The sequence below is a fragment of the Mobula hypostoma genome, chromosome 5 (genome assembly GCF_963921235.1).
Source record: "Mobula hypostoma chromosome 5, sMobHyp1.1, whole genome shotgun sequence".
NCBI lineage: Eukaryota > Metazoa > Chordata > Chondrichthyes > Myliobatiformes > Myliobatidae > Mobula > Mobula hypostoma.
Genome location: NC_086101.1, coordinates 197,334,899 through 197,351,194, shown reverse-complemented (window position 1 = coordinate 197,351,194; position 16,296 = coordinate 197,334,899). Strand labels below are relative to the sequence as shown.

General features: G+C 57.7%; 1 protein-coding gene across 2 annotated transcripts in view; it reads right to left on the bottom strand.

Moving 5' to 3' along the window:
- The window catches only part of LOC134347274 (receptor-type tyrosine-protein phosphatase alpha-like), a 192,945-nt gene that overhangs the window by 84,721 nt on the left and 91,928 nt on the right, over window positions 1-16,296 (bottom strand). For both annotated transcript variants that reach the window (XM_063049658.1, XM_063049659.1), the window contains exons 11-12: window positions 4,349-4,467; window positions 1,814-1,901 (exon numbers count right to left, since the gene is read on the bottom strand). In XM_063049658.1, the coding sequence (XP_062905728.1) occupies window positions 1,814-1,901; window positions 4,349-4,467 (207 nt within the window). The remainder of the gene's footprint in view (window positions 1-1,813; window positions 1,902-4,348; window positions 4,468-16,296) is intronic.

The window sequence follows — 16,296 nt, the reverse complement described above, 5'->3', positions numbered from 1 at the left end:
TGCTCCTGCCACTGACTGGGCCACCGGAATGAACCCGGATGCCCTCATAAACCTCGGTCAGATCTCCCCTCAGCCTCCGGCAGTCCAGAGGAAACATCCCAAGTTTATCCAGCAACTCACCATAGCACATGTCCTCTAAACCAGGCAGCATTCTGCACTCTCTCCAAAGCTCAACGTCCTTCCTACTTTGCAGCAACCAGAACTGTACACAATAATCCAGATGTGGCCTAACCAGAGTTTTATTAAGGTGCAACCCATTAACATCCTTATTTTTGAACTCCATGCCTCAACTAATAAAAGCAAGCATTCCATACCCCTTCATATCCACCTTATCCAGCGGTGTAGCTCTGAACTTGGATCCCAAGGTCTCTCCGCTCAGTAACACTGTTGAGGATCCTCCCCTGAACAGTGTACTGTCTCCTTGCACTTGCTCTACCGAGGTGCAACGCCTCACATTTATCTGCTTTCAATTCCTTCTGCCATTTATCTGCCCGTATCTTCAACTGATCTATTTTCATTGTACTCTTTGTCAGTCTTCTACACCATCCACAACTCCACCAATCTTGGTTTCATCCGCAAACTTACTAACCCACCCATCTGCATTTTCATCCAGGTCATTTATGTACATTACAAACAGCTGAGGTCCCAGCACAGATCCCTGCGGAACACCGCTGATCACAGACCTCCAGCTCGGTAAAGTCCTTTCGACCACTACCCTCTGTCTTCTCTGCACAGGCCAGTTCAGAGTCCAAGCAGCCAATTGCCGTGGACCCCAAGTATCATAATCTTCTGGATTAGCCTCCCCATGAGGAACTTTGTGAAACACCTTACTAAAATCCACATGGACAATATCCACTGCCCTACCCTCATCAATCACTCTTGTCACCTTGTCAAAAATCTCAGTCACGTTGGTAAGGGCCAGTCAACCACACACAAAGCCATGCTGGCTTTCCCTAATTAGGCCAGGGGTTTCCAAAGGTTCATATATCCCATCCCAGAAGAATTTTCTCCAGCAATTTCCCTACAACTGACATGAGACTCACCGGTCTATAGTTCCCAGGATTTTCCCTTGTTCCCTTCCTAAACGGAGGTACAAGATTAGCCACTCACAAGTCCTCCGGGACCTCGCTTGTGGCTAGAGAGGACATGAGATACTGGTCAAGGGCCCAGCAATCTCGTCTCTTGCCTCCTTCAATAGCCTGGAATAAATCTCATCAGATCCTGGGGGCTTATCCACGTTAATGCTCATTAGGAGGCCCAACACTTCTTCCTCCTTCACCTCTAAATGCCCTAACGTATTTATACAGTCAGCACTGATCTCCTGGTCCTCCCTATCCTTTTCCTTGGTAAATACTGAAGCAAGGTACTCATTAAGCACCTCACTCACATTCCCCGCATCCAAGCACAATGTTTACCACTCCTTTTTGTGTTTCTCTGTTTGCTGCTTTGTGCTTCCCCTCTGATCCTTCTCCCTGCAGCCCATCTCTCACCAGTGCCCATGGCCTGCCCTGGCATCTGTCCTCTGCTAATTCCTTCTGCTCAGCTTCACTCTCTCCTGGACGCATCAGAGAGGTGGGCTGATGTCTCCATGCTATCGCCTCGGGGGTCATCCACACAGGAACGTGCCTGGACTGGTTCAAAGATCTCCACAAGAGAGGCCTCCCACGAGTCGTTTCTCCAGAAGCCTTTGATTTGAGCTTATTTGGACCAGAGCTGTGTTCGCCCTGTTTGGACCGCCTACGTCCATATCTATGTCTATTTTAATCCTTATATAACCATGACAAAAACAAAAGTACATTCGAGCCACACTCACATGGTAAAATGGTGGCATATCGGTTCTTGCTTGTGTTCTGGGGTTCTTTCGCAACAGTGCAGGCATGTAGCGGGTAATTTGACAAATTCTGTAAACAGGGAGAACACGAGTCAGTGTATATACACAGACAGATTTTGCTGTCTCTTGTACCTCTGCGTAATCCACACTGTGATGGCCAGGTGGGATTGTGGAGAAGGAGGAGGATGTGGAGAGACTGGAAAGCAGAACCTTGGGTCTTGGCACATGGAAATGTAATGTAAGAAATTGCGAAGATAACCTGGTGCACAACAGAGTATTTATTCAAAACCAAGAAATTGGATAATGCTGATGTCGAAAGACGAAGAATCTCAGACAGGTTGTCAACATGAATGTCCTTGGCAGTAGGACTAATGAGAAACCTGAGCCATTTTGTATGAATATCAGGAGCAAGACAGCAGCTAGGGATAAGACAGACACCGACAGGCAGAATTTATCACAGGAGCCACAACAAGCATCTAATGTCCAAAATGAGAACTTGATATTCAGCAAGGAGCAGAGTAGATGCTGGTCAGACCCTTTTATTCTGTGGTAATATAAAAGAAGCTGTCAGGTGTCCTGCAAAACTTGAGGATGTATTTCCCCTAGACTTGATGGAATCTAGACTCAAGAACATTCAGGGTTTTTGGGAGGGCTGCTGAGGGAGCAGGGGAGGGTGTGAGTGGGTGTGGGGTTTTATGGAGTGTGGGGATGGGTACGGGGTATCAGGGTGTATGGGGATGGGTATGGGGTATCAGGGTGTGTGGGGATGGGTACAGGGTATCAGGGTGTGTGGGGATGGGTACAGGGTATAAGGGTGTGTGGGAGGATGGGTACAAGGTATCAGGGTGTATGGGGATGAGTAATGGGTATCAGGGTGTGGGGGGATGGGTACAGGGTATCAGGGTGTATGGGGGTGGGTACGGGGTATCAGGGTGTATGGGGATGGGTAATGGGTATCAGGGTGTGTAGGAATGGGTACGGGGTATCAGGGTGTGTGGAGATGGGTACGGGGTATCAGGGTGTGGGGGGATCGGTACGGGGTATCAGGGTGTGTGGGGGTGGGTACCGGGTATCAGGGTGTGTGGGGATGGGTACAGGGTATCAGGGTGTGTGGGGATGGGTACGGGGTATAAGGGTGTGTGGGAGGATGGGTACAAGGTATCAGGGTGTGGGGGGATGGGTACGGGGTATCAGGGTGTGTGGGGATGGGTACAGGGTATCAGGGTGTGGGGGGATGGGTACAGGGTATCAGGGTGTATGGGGATGGGTATGGGGTATCAGGGTATGTGAGGGTGGGTACGGGGTATCAAGGTGTGTGGAGATGGGTACAGGGTATCAGGGTGTGTGGGGATGGGTACCGGGTATAAGGATGTATGGGGATGGGTACGGGGTATCAGGGAGTGTGGGGAGGGGTACGGGGTATCAGGGTATGTGGGGATGGGTACAGGGTATCAGGGTGTGGGGGGATGGGTATGGGTATCAGGGTGTGTGGGGATGGGTACCGGGTATAAGGGTGTATGGGGATGGGTACGGGGTATCAGGGTGTGTGGGGATGGGTGCGGGGTATCAGGGTGTGTGGGGATGGGTACGGGGTATAAGGGTGTGTGGGAGGATGGGTACGGGGTATCAGGGTGTGGGGGGATGGGTACAGGGTATCAGGGTGTGTGGGGATGGGTACGGGGTATCAGGGTGTGGGGGGATGGGTACGGGGTATAAGGGTGTGTGGGGATGGGTACGGGGTATCAGGGTGTGTGGGAGTGGGTATGGGGTATCAGGGAGTGTGGGGAGGGGTACGGGGTATCAGGGAGTGTGGGGAGGGGTACGGGGTATCAGGGTGTGTGGGGATGGGTACGGGGTATAAGGGTGTGTGGGAGGATGGGTACGGGGTATCAGGGTGTGGGGGGATGGGTACAGGGTATCAGGGTGTGTTGGGATGGGTACAGGGTATCAGGGTGTGGAGGGATGGGTACGGGGTATAAGGGTGTGTGGGGATGGGTACAGGGTATCAGGGTGTGGGGGGATGGGTACAGGGTATCAGGGTGTATGGGGATGGGTACGGGGTATCAGGGTGTGTGAGGATGGGTACGGGGTATCAGGGTGTGTGGGAGTGGGTACGGGGTATCAGGGAGTGTGGGGAGGGGTACGGGGTATCAGGGAGTGTGGGGAGGGGTACGGGGTATCAGGGTGTGTGGGGATGGGTACAGGGTATCAGGGTGTATGGGGATGGGTACAGGGTATCAGGGTGTATGGGGATGGGTACGGGGTATTAGGGTGTGTGAGGGTGGGTACGGGGTATCAGGGTGTGTGGGAGTGGGTACGGGGTATCAGGGTGTGTGGGGAGGGGTACGGGGTATCAGGTTCTGTGAGGATGGGTACGGGGGTTTGGGAGCAGTGTCTGGGTGGGTCGGTGGGTCAGGGAGCAGGGTCTGGGTGGGCAGGTGGGTGGGTAGGTGGGTGGGGGAGAAGGGTTTTGGTATTAGCTGGGTGGGGGAGAAGGTGTTTGACTTCATCACTCACTCTGAACTGCTTTGCTAGCTCATCAGTGTTGTCATCTTCACCACTGCTTTCTTCATCCAGCAGCCGCATCTTCATAAGGAATTTCAGGAGGTCGGACACATTGATCTCCGATTTCATCACTGTGAGAAAGCAGAATGGTTAATGAGAGAGGGAGCAGAAAGGACAAGTCAAGGGGGTATCAAAGAAGATCAGAGACAGACGAAAAGGTGGGAAAGATGAAGGGTGAGAGGTGAACGGCAGAGACTGTCAGTGTTTGGACCACATACCAGCTGTCCAGTGTGATGTTACTGTGACATGGTGTAGCTGATCAGAGCTCTGTGACGTGGTTCAGTTTATGCATTCAGCCACTGCAGAAAGCCCTTCCCATTATGCACTCACTCAAAGAAGTGAGAAGTGCAGCACAAAACAGGCCCTTCGGCCCATCTAGTCCATGCCAAAACCGTTTAAGCTGCCCACTGCCATCATCTGCACCGGGGACCGTCGGACTCCATACCTCCACCATGCATTTACCTGTCCGAACCTCTCTGAAATGTTGAACTTAAATGCATGCACGGCCTGTGCTGGCAGCTCATTCCACTCTCACAACCCTCTGAGTGAAGAAGTTTCCTCTCATGTTCTCCCTAAACTTCGCACCTTTCACTGTAAGGTCAAATTTCACTCTACAATCCAGTTACAAGAACAGCTTGAGGTACTACATAGTTCTGAGCATGTGAGGTACGTGTTACATGTCAGATGGAGTGACTCAGTTCGTTGGGGTATCAGGGTGTGTGAGGATCTGAGGTACGTGTTGCATGTCAGATGGAGTGACTCAGTTCGTTGGGGTATTTGGACAGGAATCTCGGGAGGAAGCCAAGAAAGATCTCCAGCTCAACATGGATGGGAGTGCTTCAGCATGTGTGTGTTAAGCAAGGCCGTCATTTTGTACAGAGATGCTCGCCTTTCTTTGTCAGCTGTTTAACAGCCCGCTCAACGTGGGGAAATTCTCACTGCTTCAACCCATCTATTAGTGGTGAGATTGCTTCGTTCCCTCTGTTTCATGCTGCAGAATAACTCTGGACTGAAGTTAGTGCAAATCAGGGTTGCTCTGGGATGTTAGAATCATAGACCACTGCAGCACAGAAAGTGGCCATTCAGCCCATCTCGTGTATGCAGAATCTGCCTATCGCCATCGATCTGCTCCAGGACCAGAGCCCTCCATAACACTCTCATCCATTTACCTACCCAAATTTCTCTTACATTTTGAAATCAAACACACGTCCACCATTTCCACTGACACCTTGCTCCACACTCTGAGTGAAGAAGATTCCCCTCATGTTCCCCTTAAACATTTCCCCTTTCACCTTTAACCCATGACCTCTAGTTGTAGTCCCACCCGAGAGTGGAAAAAGCCTGCTTGCATTTACCCTATCTATACCCCTCATAATTTGTATTCCTCCATCAAATCTTCTCTCCATCTTCTACGTTCCCTTATAACTCAGATCCTCCAGACCTGCCAACATACTTGTAATTTTTTTTTGTACTCTCTCAGCCTTGTTCATAGCTTTCCTGTAGCTGGGTGACAAAACTGCAAACAAGACCTCACCAGTATATAAAACAACTTCAACATAACATCCCAACTCCTGCATGCAACACAATGACTTATAAAGGCCAATATGCCTAGCTTTCTTTACGACCCTATCTACCTGTGATGCTGCTTTCAAGGAATTATGGACCTATACTCCAGATCCCTCTGTTCTACCGTACTCCTCGGTGCCCAGCCATTCTCTGTGTAAGAACTAAAGTACTCTGGTTGGTCCTTTCAGATTGCAACAAATTACATCGGTCTGGATGAAATTCCAACTGGTCCAGATCCTGCTGCACGATTTGATAGTCTTCCTTGCTGTCCACTGCACCCCCAGTCTTGGTGTCAAATTGCTGATCCAGATAACCTCATTATCATCCAGACCATTGATATAGATCGCAAACAACAACGGACCAAGCACTGATCCCTACAGCACTCCCCCAACCACGGTTTCCAGTCAGAGAGGACACCATCAACTACCTCAAATGCTGCCTGGCCTGCTGTGTTCACCAGCAACTTTTATGTGTGTTGCACGAACTACCTCAACCTGAATGCCAAGTGAGTTAACCTTCTTGACCAGCCTCCCATGGAGGACCTTGTCAAATGCCTTGCTGAAGTCCATGTAGACAACATCCACCCTCTTGCCTTCATCAACTTTCCTGGTAACTCTCCCAAAAATCTCTAAAAGATTGGTTAGGCACGATAGAAGAGATGCAAAGGCCATTTCATAATGCCGCAGTTCCAGGAGTTGAGAGTCAACAGTCTGCGTTAAGCAGCTGTGTGTCAGTGTGTGTGTCGGTGACAGGAGGTGTTCACAGTGGGTGTGACTGTGGAGACCACATGAGGTGGTAATCATCTTGACAGATGCTGACATTCTGGAACGGTGTCGAGTTGAAGTGGAAAAATTCAAATGAAATATCTTATCAAAGTACATACAGTGGCATGCAAAAGTTTGGGCACCCCGGTCAAAATTTCTGTTACTGTGAATAGTTAAGTGAGTAGAAGATGAACTGATCTCCAAAAGTCATAAGATTAAAGATGAAACATTCTTTTCAACATTTTAAGCAAGATTAGTGTATTATTTTTGTTTTGTACAATTTTAGAGTGAAAAAAAGGAAAGGAGCATCATGCAAAAGTTTGGGCACCCCAAGAGATTTGAGCTCTCAGATAACTTTTACCAAGGTCTCAGACCTTAATTAGCATGTTAGGGCCATGGCTTGTTCATAGTCATCGTTAGGAAAGGCCAGGTGATGCAAATTTCAAAGCTTTATAAATACCCTGACTCCTCAAACCTTGTCCCAACAATCAGCAGCCATGGGCTCCTCTAACCAGCTGCCTAGCACTCTGAAAATTAAAATAAATGATGCTCACAAAGCAGGAAGGAGAAGGCTATAAGAAGATAGCAAAGCGTTTTCAGGTAGCTGTTTCCTCAGTTCATAGTGTAATTAAGAAATGGCAGTTAACAAGAATGGTGGAGGTCAAGCTGAGGTCTGGAAGACCAAGAAAACTTTCTGAGAGAGCTGCTTGTAGGATTGCTAGAAAGGCAAATCAAAACCCCGGTTTGACTGCAAAAGACCTTCAGGAAGATTTACCAGACTCTGGAGTGGCGGTGCACTGTTCTACTGTGCAGTGACGCCTGCACAAATATGACCTTCATTGAAGAGTCATTAGAAGAAAACCTTTCCTGCGTCCTCACCACAAAATTCAGCGTCAGAAGTTTGCAAAGGAACATCTAGACAAGCCTGATGCATTTTGGAAACAAGTCCTGTGGACTGATGAAGTTAAAATAGAACTTTTTGGTCGCAATGAGCAAAGCAATGTTTGGAGGAAAAAGGGTGCAAAATTTCATGAAAAGAACCCCTCTCCAACTGTAAAGCACAGGGGTGGATCAAACATGCTTTGGGCTTGTGTTGCAGCCAGTGGCACGTGGAACATTTCACTGGTAGAGGGAAGAATGAATTCAATTAAATACCAGCAAATTCTGGAAGCAAACATCACACCATCTGTAAAAAAGTTGAAGATGAAAAGAGGATGGCTTCTACAACAGGATAATGATCTTAAACACATCTCAAAATCCACAATGGACTACCTCAAGAGGCGCAAGCTGAAGGTTTTGCCATGGCCCTCACAGTCCCCCGACCTAAACATCATCGAAAATCTGTGGATAGACCTCAAAAGAGCAGTGCATGCAAGACGGCCCAAGAATCTCAGAAAACTAAAAGCCTTTTGCAAGGAAGAATGGGCAAAAATCCCCCAAACAAGAATTGAAAGACTCTCAGCTGGCTACAGAAAGCATTTACAAGCTGTGATACTTGCCAAGGGGGGTGTTACTAAGTACTGACCATGCAGGGTGCCCAAACTTTTGCTTCGGGCCCTTTTCCTTTTTTGTTATTTTGAAACCGTAAAAGATGGAAATAAAAAAGTAATATTGCTTAAAATATTAAAGAAATGTGTCATCTTTAACTGTATGCCTTTTGGAAATCAGTTCATCTTTTACTCGCTTAGCTATTCACAGTAACAGAAACTTTGACCGGGGTGTCCAAACTTCTGCATGCCACTGTATATAGACCATGAGACATAGAAGCAGAATTAGGCCATTCAGCCCATCGAGTCTGCTCTGCCATTCTATCACAGCTGATCCTGGATCCCATTCAACCCCGTACACCTGCCTTCTCACCATATCTTTTGATACCCTGACCGGTCAGGAAATTATCAACTTCTGCCTTAAACATATGCATGGACTTGCCTCCACTGCAGTCTGCAGATTCACCACTCCCTGGCGAAAAAAACTTGCCCTTATCTCTGTCCTAAATGGTCACCCCTCAATTCTGAGGCTGTGCCCCCTAGTTCTGGACACCCCCACCACAGGAAACATCCTCTCCACATCCGCCCGATCTAGTCCGTTCAACATTCGGTAGCTTTCAATGAGATCCCCCTGCATTCTTCTAAATTCCAGTGAGTACAGGCATAAAGCTGGCAAACGCTCCTCGTATGTTAACCCCTTCATTCCTGGAATCATTGCTGTGAACCACCCCGGACTCTCTCCAATCACAACACATCCTTTCTGAGATATGGGGCCCAAAACTGTTTATGATACTCCAAGTGCGGCCTGACCAGTGTCTTATAAAGCTCAGTATTATATCCTTGTTTTTATATTCTATTCCTCTAGAAATAAATGCACATAATATTTGACTTCTTTACCAAAGATTCAACCTGCAAGTCTGGGTTTCCTAAGTCCCTCTGCACCTCAAATTTTAATCTTCTCCCCATTTAGACAATAGTCTGCATGTGTTCCTTTTACTAAGATGCACTATTGCACATTTTACAACACAGTATCCACCGACTAATTTTTTTGTCATTTTCTAAATTTGTCTAAGTCCTGCCGCAATTGCTTTGCTTCCTCAGCACTCAGTGTCAGGGTGAGGGGGTGTCGGGGAGAGGGGGGTGTCGGGGAGAGGGGGGTGTCGGGAGAGGGGGGTGTCGGGGAGAGGGGAGTGTCAGGGAGAGGGGGTGTCGGGGAGAGGGGGGTGTCGGGGAGAGGGGAATGTCGGGGAGAGGGGGGTGTCGGGGAGAGGGTCAGTGTCAGGGAGAGGGGGTGTCGAGGAGAGGGGAGTGTCGGGGAGAGGGGGTGTCGGGGAGAGGGGGGTGTCGGGGAGAGGGGGAGTGTCGGGGAGAGGGGGGTGTCGGGGAGAGGGGGGTGTCGGGGAGAGGGTCAGTGTCAGGGAGAGGGGGGTGTCGGGGATAGGGGGGTGTCGGGGAGAGGGGGTGTCAGGGAGAGGGGAGTGTCGGGGAGAGGGGGGTGTCGGGGATAGGGGGTGTCGGGGATAGGGGGGTGTCGGGGATAGGGGGGTGTCGGGGAGAGGGTCAGTGTCAGGGAGAGGGGGGTGTCGGGGATAGGGGGGTGTCGGGGAGAGGGGGTGTCAGGGAGAGGGGAGTGTCGGGGAGAGGGGGGTGTCAGGGATAGGGGGTGTCGGGGATAGGGGGGTGTCGGGGATAGGGGGGTGTCGGGGAGAGGGTCAGTGTCAGGGAGAGGGGGTGTCGGGGAGAGGGGGGTGTCGGGGAGAGGGGGGTGTTGCGGATAGGGGGTGTCGGGGAGAGGGTCAGTGTCAGGGAGAGGGAGGTGACGGGGAGAGGGGGGTGTCGGGGATGGGGGGTGTCGGGGAGAGGGTCAGTGTCAGGGAGAGGGGGTGTCGGGGAGAGGGGGATGTTGGGGAGAGGGGGATGTTGGGGAGAGGGGAGTGTCGGGGAGAGGGGGTGTTGGGGAGAGGGGGGTGTCGGGGAGAGGGTCAGTGTCAGGGAGAGGGGGTGTCGGGGAGAGGGGAGTGTCGGGGAGAGGGGGTGTCGGGGAGAGGGGGGTGTCGGGGAGAGGGGGTGTCGGGGAGAGGGGGGTGTCGTGGAGAGGGGAATGTCGGGGAGAGGGGGGTGTCGGGGAGAGGGTCAGTGTCAGGGAGAGGGGGTGTCGAGGAGAGGGGAGTGTCGGGGAGAGGGGGGTGTCGGGGAGAGGGGGAGTGTCGGGGAGAGGGGGTGTCGGGGAGGGGGGTGTCGGGGAGAGGGTCAGTGTCAGGGAGAGGGGGGTGTCGGGGATAGGGGGGTGTCGGGGAGAGGGGGGTGTTGGGGATAGGGGGTGTCGGGGAGAGGGTCAGTGTCAGGGAGAGGGAGGTGTCGGGGAGAGGGGGTGTCGGGGAGAGGGGAGTGTCGGGGAGAGGGGGGTGTCGGGGAGAGGGGGGTGTTGGGGATGGGGGGTGTCGGGGAGAGGGTCAGTGTCAGGGAGAGGGGGTGTCGGGGAGAGGGGGATGTCAGGGAGAGGGGAGTGTCGGGGAGAGGGGGTGTCGGGGAGAGGGGGGTGTCGGGGAGAGGGGGTGTCGGGGAGAGGGGGGTGTCGGGGAGAGGGGAATGTCGGGGAGAGGGGGGTGTCGGGGAGAGGGTCAGTGTCAGGGAGAGGGGGTGTCGGGGAGAGGGGAGTGTCGGGGAGAGGGGGGTGTCGGGGAGAGGGGGCTGTCAGGGAGAGGGGGAGTGTCGGGGAGAGGGGGGTGTCGGAGAGAGGGGGTGTCGGGGAGAGGGGGGTGTCGGGGAGAGGGGGGTGTCGGGGATAGGGGAGTGTCGGGGAGAGGGGGAGTGTCGGGGAGAGGGGGTGTGGGGGAGAGGGGAGTGTCAGGGAGAGGGGGAGTGTCGGAGAGAGGGGGGTGTCGGGGAGAGGGAGGTGTCAGGGATAGGGGAGTGTCGGGGAGAGGGGGACGTCGGGGAGAGGGGAACGTCGGAGAGAGGGGGAGTGTCGGGGAGAGGGGAGTGTCGGGGAGGGGGGGTGTTGAGGAGAGGGGGGTGTCGGGGAGAGGGGGAGTGTCAGGGAGAGGGGGAGTGTCAGGGAGAGGGGGTGTCAGGGAGAGGGGGAGTGTCGGGGAGAGGGTGGTGTCGGGGAGAGGGGAGTGTCGGGGAGAGGGGAGTGTCAGGGAGAGGGGGAGTGTCGGGGATAGGGGAGTGTCGGGGAGAGGGAGGTGTCGGGGATAGGGGAGTGTCGGGAAGAGGGGGACGTCAGGGAGAGGGGGTGTCGGGGAGAGGGGGGTGTCAGGGAGAGGGGGTGTCGCGGAGAGGGGGTGTCGGGGAGAGGGGGGTGTCGGGGAGAGGGGGTGTCGGGGAGAGGGGGGTGTCGGGGATAGGGGAGTGTCGGGGATAGGGGAGTGTCGGGGATAGGGGAGTGTCGGGGAGAGGGGGAGTGTCGGGGAGAGGGGAGTGTCAGGGAGAGGGGGAGTGTCGGAGAGAGGGGGGTGTTGGAGAGAGGGAGGTGTCAGGGATAGGGGAGTGTCGGGGAGAGGGGGACGTCGGGGAGAGGGGAACGTCGGAGAGAGGGGGAGTGTCGGGGAGAGGGGAGTGTCGAGGAGGGGGGGTGTCGAGGAGAGGGGGGTGTCGGGGAGAGGGGGAGTGTCAGGGAGAGGGGGAGTGTCAGGGAGAGGGGTGTGTCAGGGAGAGGAGGGTGTCAGGGAGAGGGGGAGTGTCGGGGAGAGGGGGGTGTCGGGGAGAGGGGGAGTGTCGGGGAGAGGGGGTGTTGGGAGTGTCGGGGAGAGGGGAGTGACAGGGAGAGGGGGACTGTCGGAGAGAGGGGGGTGTCGGGGAGAGGGAGGTGTCGGGGATAGGGGAGTGTCGGGAAGAGGGGGACGCCGGGGAGAGGTGGTGTCGGGGAGAGGGGGGTGTCGGGGAGAGGGGGTTGTCAGGGAGAGGGGGACGTCGGGGAGAGGGGGTGTCGGGGATAGGGGAGTGTCGGGGATAGGGGAGTGTCGGGGAGAGGGGGGACGTCAGGGAGAGGGGGACGTCGGGGAGAGGGGGTGTCGGGGAGACGGGGGTGTTGCGGATAGGGGGTGTCGGGGAGAGGGTCAGTGTCAGGGAGAGGGAGGTGTCGGGGAGAGGGGGGTGTCGGGGATGGGGGGTGTCGGGGAGAGGGTCAGTGTCAGGGAGAGGGGATGTCGGGGAGAGGGGGATGTTGGGGAGAGGGGAGTGTCGGGGAGAGGGGGTGTTGGGGAGAGGGGGGTGTCGGGGAGAGGGTCAGTGTCAGGGAGAGGGGGTGTCGGGGAGAGGGGAGTGTCGGGGAGAGGGGGTGTCGGGGAGAGGGGGGTGTCGGGGAGAGGGGGGTGTCGTGGAGAGGGGAATGTCGGGGAGAGGGGGGTGTCGGGGAGAGGGTCAGTGTCAGGGAGAGGGGGTGTCGAGGAGAGGGGAGTGTCGGGGAGAGGGGGGTGTCGGGGAGAGGGGGAGTGTCGGGGAGAGGGGGTGTCGGGGAGGGGGGTGTCGGGGAGAGGGTCAGTGTCAGGGAGAGGGGAGTGTCGGGGATAGGGGGGTGTCGGGGAGAGGGGGGTGTTGGGGATAGGGGGTAGTGTCAGGGGGGAGAGGGAGAGGGAGGTGTCGGGGAGAGTGGGTGTCGGGGAGAGGGGAGTGTCGGGGAGAGGGGGGTGTCGGGGAGAGGGTAGTGTTGGGGATGGGGGGTGTCGGGGAGAGGGTCAGTGTCAGGGAGAGGGGGTGTCGGGGAGAGGGGGATGTCAGGGAGAGGGGAGTGTCGGGGAGAGGGGGTGTCGGGGAGTGGGGGGTGTCGGGGAGAGGGTCAGTGTCAGGGAGAGGGGGTGTCGGGGAGAGGGGAGTGTCGGGGAGAGGGGGTGTTGGGGAGAGGGGGTGTCGGGGAGAGGGGGTGTTGGGGAGAGGGGGGAGTCGGGGAGGGGAGTCGGGGAGAGGGGAATGTCGGGGAGAGGGGGGTGTCGGGGAGAGGGTCAGTGTCAGGGAGAGGGGGTGTCGGGGAGAGGGGAGTGTCGGGGAGAGGGGGGTGTCGGGGAGAGGGGGCTGTCAGGGAGAGGGGGAGTGTCGGGGAGAGGGGGGTGTCGGAGAGAGGGGGTGTCGGGGAGAGGGGGGTGTCGGGGAGAGGGGGGGGTCGGGGAGAGGGGGGTGTCGGGGATAGGGGAGTGTCGGGGAGAGGGGGAGTGTCAGGGAGAGGGGGGTGTCAGGGAGAGGAGGGTGTCAGGGAGAGGGGGAGTGTCGGGGAGAGAGGGGTGTCGGGGAGAGGGGGAGTGTCGGGGAGAGGGGGTGTTGGGAGTGTCGGGGAGAGGGGAGTGTCAGGGAGAGGGGGAGTGTCGGAGAGAGGGGGGTGTCGGGGAGAGGGAGGTGTCAGGGATAGGGGAGTGTCGGGGAGAGGGGGACGACGGGGAGAGGGGAACGTCGGAGAGAGGGGGAGTGTCGGGGAGAGGGGAGTGTCGGGGAGGGGGGGTGTTGAGGAGAGGGGGGTGTCGGGGAGAGGGGGTGTCGGGGAGAGGGGGGTGTCGGGGATAGGGGAGTGTCGGGGATAGGGGAGTGTCGGGGAGAGGGGAAGTGTCGGGGAGAGGGGAGTGTCAGGGAGAGGGGGAGTGTCGGAGAGAGGGGGGTGTTGGGGAGAGGGAGGTGTCAGGGATAGGGGAGTGTCGGGGAGAGGGGGACGTCGGGGAGAGGGGAACGTTGGAGAGAGGGGGAGTGTCGGGGAGAGGGGAGTGTCGAGGAGGGGGGTTGTCGAGGAGAGGGGGGTGTCGGGGAGAGAGGGAGTGTCAGGGAGAGGGGGAGTGTCAGGGAGAGGGGTGTGTCAGGGAGAGGAGGGTGTCAGGGAGAGGGGGAGTGTCGGGGAGAGGGGGGTGTCGGGGAGAGGGGGAGTGTCGGGGAGAGGGGGTGTTGGGAGTGTCGGGGAGAGGGGAGTGACAGGGAGAGGGGGACTGTCGGAGAGAGGGGGGTGTCGGGGAGAGGGAGGTGTCGGGGATAGGGGAGTGTCGGGAAGAGGGGGACGTCGGGGAGAGGGGGTGTCGGGGAGAGGGGGGGGTCGGGGAGAGGGGGTTGTCAGGGAGAGGGGGACGTCGGGGAGAGGGGGTGTCGGGGATAGGGGAGTGTCGGGGATAGGGGAGTGTCGGGGAGAGGGGGGACGTCAGGGAGAGGGGGACGTCGGGGAGAGGGGGTGTCGGGGATAGGGGTGTCGGGGAGTGGGGGAGTGTCGGGGAGAGGGGAGTGTTGGGGAGAGGGGGTGTCGGGGATAGGGGAGTGTCAGGGAGAGGGGGACGTCGGGGAGAGGGGGGGTGTCGGGGAGAGGGGGACGTTGGGGAGAGGGGGACGTCGGGGAGAGGGGAGTGTCGAGGAGAGGGGGACGTCAGGGAGAGGGGGTGTCGGGGATAGGGGAGTGTCGGGGAGAGGGGGGACGTCGGGGAGAGGGGGACGTCGGGGAGAGGGGGACGTCGGGGAGAGGGGGGACGTCGGGTAGAGGGGGTGTCGAGGAGAGGGGAGTGTCAGGGAGAGGGGGAGTGTCGGGGAGAGGGGGGTGTCGGGGAGAGGGGAGTGTCGGGGAGAGGGGGGTGTCGGGGAGAGGGGGACGTCGGGGGGACGTCGAGGAGAGGGGGTGTCGGGGAGAGGGGGATATCAGGGAGAGGGGTGTCGGGGATAGGGGAGTGCTGGGGAGAGGGGGGACGTCGGGGAGAGGGGGACGTCGGGGAGAGGGGGGACGTCGGGGAGAGGGGGTGTCGGGGAGAGGGGAGTGTCAGGGAGAGGGGGAGTGTCGGGGAGAGGGGGGTGTCGGGGAGAGGGGAGTGTCGGGGAGAGGGGGACGTTGGGGGGACGTCGAGGAGAGGGGGTGTCGGGGAGAGGGGGAGTGTCGGGGAGAGGGGGACGTCGAGGAGAGGGGGTGTCGGGGAGAGGGGGAGTGTCGGAGAGAGGGAGGTGTCGGGGAGAGGGGGATGTCAGGGAGAGGGGGTGTCAGGGATAGGGGAGTGTCGGGGAGAGGGGGGACGTCGGGGAGAGGGGGGACGTCGGGTAGAGGGGGTGTCGGGGAGAGGGGAGTGTCAGGGAGAGGGGAGTGTCAGGGAGAGGGGGAGTGTCGGGGAGAGGGGGGTGTCGGGGAGAGGGGGACGTCGGGGGGACGTCGAGGAGAGGGGGTGTCGGGGAGAGGGGGACGTCAGGGAGAGGGGTGTCGGGGATAGGGGAGTGTTGGGGAGAGGGTCAGTGTCAGGGAGAGGGAGGTGTCGGGGAGAGGGGGGTGTCGGGGATGGGGGGTGTCGGGGAGAGGGGGTGTCGGGGAGAGGGGGGTGTCGGGGATAGGGGAGTGTCGGGGAGAGGGGGAGTGTCGGGGAGAGGGGGTGTCGGGGAAAGGGGAGTGTCAGGGAGAGGGGGAGTGTCGGAGAGAGGGGGGTGTCGGGGAGAGGGAGGTGTCAGGGGTAGGGGAGTGTCGGGGAGAGGGGGATGTCGGGGAGAGGGGAACGTCGGAGAGAGGGGTAGTGTCGGGGAGAGGGAGTGTCGGGGAGGGGGGGTGTTGAGGAGAGGGGGGTGTCGGGGAGAGGGGGAGTGTCAGGGAGAGGGGGAGTGTCAGGGAGAGGGGGTGTCAGGGAGAGGGGGAGTGTCGGGGAGAGGGGGGTGTCGGGGAGAGGGGAGTGTCGGGGAGAGGGGAGTGTCAGGGAGAGGGGAAGTGTCGGAGAGAGGGGGGTGTCGGGGAGAGGGAGGTGTCGGGGATAGGGGAGTGTCGGGAAGAGGGGGACGTCAGGGAGAGGGGGTGTCGGGGAGAGGGGGGTGTCAGGGAGAGGGGGGTGTCGCGGAGAGGGGGTGTCGGGGAGAGGGGGGTGTCGGGGAGAGGGGGTGTCGGGGAGAGGGGGGTGTCGGGGATAGGGGAGTGTCAGGGAGAGGGGGAGTGTCGGAGAGAGGGGGGTGTCGGGGAGAGGGAGGTGTCAGGGATAGGGGAGTGTCGGGGAGAGGGGGACGTCGGGGAGAGGGGAACGTCGGAGAGAGGGGGAGTGTCGGGGAGAGGGGAGTGTCGGGGAGGGGGGGTGTTGAGGAGAGGGGGGTGTCGGGGAGAGGGGGAGTGTCAGGGAGAGGGGGAGTGTCAGGGAGAGGGGGTGTCAGGGAGAGGGGGAGTGTC